This window comes from Palaemon carinicauda, chromosome 30, assembly GCF_036898095.1.
Source record: "Palaemon carinicauda isolate YSFRI2023 chromosome 30, ASM3689809v2, whole genome shotgun sequence".
Lineage (NCBI taxonomy): Eukaryota > Metazoa > Arthropoda > Malacostraca > Decapoda > Palaemonidae > Palaemon > Palaemon carinicauda.
Genome location: NC_090754.1, coordinates 38,111,293 through 38,117,292, shown reverse-complemented (window position 1 = coordinate 38,117,292; position 6,000 = coordinate 38,111,293). Strand labels below are relative to the sequence as shown.

General features: G+C 30.9%; 1 protein-coding gene across 1 annotated transcript in view; it reads right to left on the bottom strand.

Moving 5' to 3' along the window:
• LOC137623022 (cuticle protein 7-like) overlaps positions 1-3,191 on the bottom strand; it is a 4,171-nt gene extending 980 nt beyond the window's left edge. The window contains exons 1-2 of the mRNA XM_068353643.1: positions 3,124-3,191; positions 1,209-1,298 (exon numbers count right to left, since the gene is read on the bottom strand). Of these exons, the coding sequence (XP_068209744.1) occupies positions 1,209-1,298; positions 3,124-3,135 (102 nt within the window). The 5' untranslated portion in view covers positions 3,136-3,191. The remainder of the gene's footprint in view (positions 1-1,208; positions 1,299-3,123) is intronic.
• Positions 3,192-6,000: the final 2,809 nt, after the last annotated feature.

Below are 6,000 nucleotides of genomic sequence, written 5' to 3'. Positions count from 1 at the left end.
ACTGATGATGACATTTAAAACGTCGAAACGTTTGCAATTAATATCTATGTTTCTGTTTGTTAACCTTGCAGAAGTTGATATCGTACAGTACAGTTCGAGTTCTAAAAGCTGCCGACTTCAAAATAGTTAAAATTTCCACGCTTACTTTTATCAAACGATATTGGAAAATTTAAGTATTTTACGTTTTTTCATTAAGGAAATTCTTCCTCCTCATCCCTTTTGAAATGATGTATCTAAATTAATATGTTCTCCATATATCTATGAACCAAGAAAAAACTGCAAAAGTGGTTTTGTGTTTCATTCGTAACCTAAATACTAATCGTAAAAAAATCCAAAGTAATTTTTGGAAAAATAAAGTTTTTGCACTTTAACCTTTTGAGCGTCAACATCTCATTAAAGGATTTAGCATTCAAGCCTCAGGACTATTTTTTTAACAATTGATATAACTCATCTTCCTCCAAAAATATACAAGATAGCGCTTTATGAAATTAATTATCATATAGTTGAATAAATATACTTTTCATTGATATATAATGTTGCTTATTTTGCATAATTTTCATATACTTAATTGGTAAAAGAAATAGAGCTGGTAATTACTGGATATCAATTACGACAAATGAAGATGAAGAGAGTTGAAATAGTGGACGTTTATTACATCAAATGACACTCAAAAGAGTTAAATCCTCATAGACTTGTTGGTTGTAAATTATTTTCCATATTGGGGGAAAAATGTTGCTAGACGGGTTACCAATCAACTTGTTCATTACGACTTCTTGCCAGAGTAATAAAACTGATAATGGCAAGTGTGTTGATACAAATACAGGATAGATACTGGCTGGAATCTACTCGGAATGTTTTAGTATAATATGGAAACACTACCACCATGAAAATAGAAGGCGTTTACTTGAAAACTGGTTGGCAAATTAATTAAAGAAATAACAATAAACTAACGACAGTAACAACAACAGCATATAGACGAACTGCATCATATGATTGTCCAATAAAAGTTTAGAATGTGTTCGAGAAAGAAAATATAGGTAATGGTTTACTCTGCCATGAGAGAGAGAGAGAGAGAGAGAGAGAGAGAGAGAGAGAGAGAGAGAGAGAGAGAGAGAGAGAAAGAGGACTCAATATTAGAGAAAAAGAGAGAGGGAGAGTGAAGAAGATTGCAACCTTCACAACCAAGTAAAACTCATGACGTCACTCACCTCATGGACGGGAGCCGGTGCATAGCCGTAGCTTGGAGCTCTGTCGGGTGAAGCCGCAACTGAGGCGACCAGGGCAAATACGAAAGCAATCTGGAAAGAAGAAGAATTAGAAATCTATAATAAACATCATCAAATACTACCGATAAACATTTGATAACGAATGACAAACAACGGATTAGCAATGGAAAATTATTGCCAATATAATATGGTAAACTTATTATCTATTAGCTATTTGTTTACTGGAGAAAAAGGTAGTTTAGAAAGTAGCCATAAGAAAAAGCCTTTAAACTTTATGAGAAGTTAAGATGCGACCGCTAGAGAGTCATTTGGCCCTTTGATAGGATTCCCTTCTGTTTACGGCTCATTTGCCTTTGCCTACACATGCACCAAATAGTCTGGCCTAAAAATTCAACATTCTCCTCTTCCCTCATATAACATATGCAAGAAAACAGTAAAATAATAAGAGATTCTTCTGCACTCAAAAGGTTAACTACTATATTATAATTGTAAAGTGGCTACTTTCCACTTGCTAAGGGTAGAAGAGACTCTTTAGTTATTGTAAACAGCTTTTCTAGGAGAAGGACACTCCAAAATCAATCCATTGTTCTCTAGACTTGAGTAGTGTCATAACTTCTGTACGTTGGTCTTCCACTGTCTTATTTCCTTTTCTCATTTGGCTATTTTCCCTGTTAGAGACCTATTGCTTAGAACATCTTGCTTTTCCAACCAGAATTGTAGTTTAGCTAGTAATAATAACAATAATAATAATAATGATAATAATAATAATAATAATAATAAGCAGATTGTTAACTACAGGATATACGACTTTCTGAATAGGATACAAGATCAATCATCAGCCTTTTATGAGAAGCATAGTTAAAAATTGAATTCAGAAATACTGACAAAATAGCAACACAGATTTGAATTATTAAGATAAATCTTAACAAAAAGTACGGGATTAAAACGATTAAAAATATAATATATAAACTGTCCCAAAAGAACTAGATGTTGCATAAGAACGAAAGGAAGAATAACTTAGTTATTTAGAAAGGCATGAAAATAAACATCAATGTTCATGAAAAATAAACTCACTTGTAGATGAATTTCATCCTTCGCGATATATTTGATAAGAAAAAGGACAAAGTGGAGGATGGTTAAACCTATTATTATTATTATTATTATTATTATTATTATTATTATTATTATTATTATTATTATTATTATTATTATTACTTGCTAAGCTACAACCCTAGCTGGAAAAGTAGGATGCTATAAGCCCAGGGGCCCCACCAGGGAAATTAGCCCAGTGAGGAAAGGAAACAAGGAAAAATAAGATATTTAAAGATCAGTAACAACATTAAAATAAAGATTTCCTACATAAACTATAAAAAACTTTAACAAAACAAGAGGAAGAGAAATTAGATAGAATAGTGTGCTAGAGTGTACCCTCAAGCAAGAGAACTCTATCCTAAGACAGTGGAAGACCATGGTACAGAGGCTATGGCACTACCCAAGACTAGAGAACAGTGGTTTAATTTTGAAGTGTCTTCTCCTAGAAGAGCTGCTTACCATAGCTAAAGAGTCTCTTCTGCCATTACTAAGAGAAAAGTACCGACTGAATAATTACAGTATTGTGATGAGTTATTCAACAAATTTCCAAATCAAGGGAAAAATTATTATAATGAACATTTCACTGACGTAAAATCATGTCAACTACAATTTAAGATATTTTTTGCCACAAATGAAAGATGAAAATAAGGTTTATTGTGTAATAATGAACAGAATATTTAAAGAGAGAGAGAGAGAGAGAGAGAGAGAGAGAGAGAGAGAGAGAGAGAGAGAGAGAGAGAGAGAGAGAGAGAGAGAGAGAACCAAAAGGTAATATATGAATGAATCAATGGGAAGCTCCTCTTACCGGAAGGGCCATGTTTCTCGTTCGGGCTTTTGGGGCGTAATGATGACAACTTCTTTGCTCGCGTTTTTATACCAGATCCTCTGCGGGGTGTGGCCCTCGGTGATGAGCCTTGGGGGACCTCCCCCTCATGAGGCCCCTGGGACCTCTCATTAGGCGGCCGGCCTCCCAGAGGAGAGCTGGAAGGGCGGGCGGGAGTCGTGAACGTGAATTAGGAGAGGAAGAGGTTAAAGAATAAGAATAGGAACTGATTGGTGACGTCATTATTCTATACCTGATTTAGATTGTTGTTAACGATGACCTGATTCTATTATGTTTATGATTCAAACTTAAATTTCTAAATGACCAATGAAGCAAAGAAGGAACAGTTTTATAGATTTTTACTTTTGATATATATATATATATATATATATATATATATATATATATATATATATATATGTATATATATATTGTATATATACACATATACTGCATATATATATATATATATATATATATATATATATATATATATATATATATGTATATAAGAACGAGGACGTCATTTGAATGTTATATCTTTTATCTTATGGATTTTTTTTCAAAAAGATATCCTCATTGTTAATTTTCTCAAATGAAAAAAAATAACTTGTGTATAGTGAAGACACCATTCCTATGTTTTTTTTTATTGTATGAAGTAACAATCGTACTTTTCCTCAAGCAATAATTTATTCTTCTTTCATTATGAAAACATTATATTCCTTTCAGAGGAAATGGAAAATGAAGAAGGAAAGAAGATGGAAATGAAAGTGGAAGATTAGTATGTGAAGAAGGAAACATTTTTATAACAAGATGCAAAATAATATATAAATAAACTTTAAATTTTTTTTAAGAAAAACAGGCCATAGGAAGAATGATCAGGAAAAGGAAAGATTAAAGAAGATGCGAAAATGAATTATGTCCTGCTTGATAGGGCAATGTCACTGTCCCATACCTCTGCCATTCATGAGCGGCCTTTAAACCTTTAAATGAAAAAACGGAAAAATGTAAATAGCAGAATTACAAAGGAATTGAACTATTGATTAAAAAGAGATGATGGTAAATATTTAGAAATGGAATAAAGATAATAAAATGAAACATTTGAAGTATTAGTCTACTATGGCTATAAATTAAGTCTAAAGAAAGAGAGAAAGAGTTGAAGATTTTAACTAGAAAAAAATAGCTGAAAAGTAAATACAACTGAAGAAGTTGGTGAAGGAACTAAAGAATGAGGAAAATTAGTTAAAATTTCAACTGAATTTGTTATGGAAAGAAGGAATAAAAAAGAAAACCAAGAAAGTTAAACAGAGTAGAAAAGAAAACATGTTCTTAAGCATAACCATAAACACACACATACTTATATATATATATATATATATGCATACATACAGTATATATACATTTAAGTATGTATATATACATATATATATATATATATATATATATATATACATATATGCATATACAGGTATATGAATATATATGTACTTATATTTCTATATATATTTACAGTACATAAACAACAACAACAACACACACACACAGATATATATATATATATATATATATATATATATATATATATATATATATATATATATATATATATAGATAGAATAATAGATAAACAATATATATACGTATATATATATTTATATTATATGTATAATGTATATAGCATATGTATATAAAATGTATATATATACACACACACAAACACACACACACACACACACATATATATATATATATATATATATATATATATATATATATATATCTATATATATATATATATATGTATATATATATGAATACATATATATTATTATTTAGTAAAGTGGTAACCGACATAGTAGATGATCTATGAGCACAATGTTTGTAATGGCAGAATTGATGAAGCAGAAACTGTATTTAGATCATATGAACCTTGAAGCAGCTTATGATAAGTCTGAAAGAGATACGATATAGATCGAGTTAATGATTTGTAGTGTGGAAAATCATTCCTTTTTCAAATGTGGTAAGATTTTGTTTTGATTTAATTGGATTACGTGATAAAAGTGAGTCTGAGATTAATGTGTTGCGATCCCTTAACTGTGTGGACATCAAGGAGACCAGTGAAAGAGTTTGAAAGTGTTTGAAAGAGAAAAAAAAGTTGAAAATGAATTTAGATGATAAAATGGAAGTTAAGAGCATATAAGAAAGTCTATCACATAATAAGATGGGTATAAAGAGGAGGAAAATCAAAGAATATATGAAATGAAGCAGGCAACAGTTGCAATGCAAAAGATGTGGGAAGTAAAAGGTTATTTTCAAGGAATCAAAAGTCGAAATGCATGAAAGGATGGTTGAGTCAACTGTCCTTTATGGAAGTAATGTGTGGATGCTGAACTTTCCTGAAAGAAAAATAAAGATAGATTCAGGCACTCAGGATGATATAAAAATTTACTGCACAAGAGTCTCATCTTTGATCAAACAGCTTCTTGGAGAACTGCAATTTTCATTTAAATAAATCTTCCCGTTAATGAGAAACTGGGTAATTTAATAAATTGTTTTCTTTTCAGTTTCCTCTCTTCGTCTTGTGGACGGTTCTTTAATAACGGAATTTATACTATTTGGGATCATCTTAGTTTTGACTTCGGCTTCTTTTTTTCGATGGTAGTCATCTTTATAATTGAGTGTTTTTCGTAATTTTGGAAATTACCATATATACAGGATGTCCATAAGGTCTATTTACAATTCCATAAATATATTACAAAAACCATGGGCGAGATATCTCAATAAGACTTGTTCTCTTCCCTCGACAGTTATCAAAGATTTTAACCACTGCAGTGATGTATTTCAGGTACCTTGTTGAGG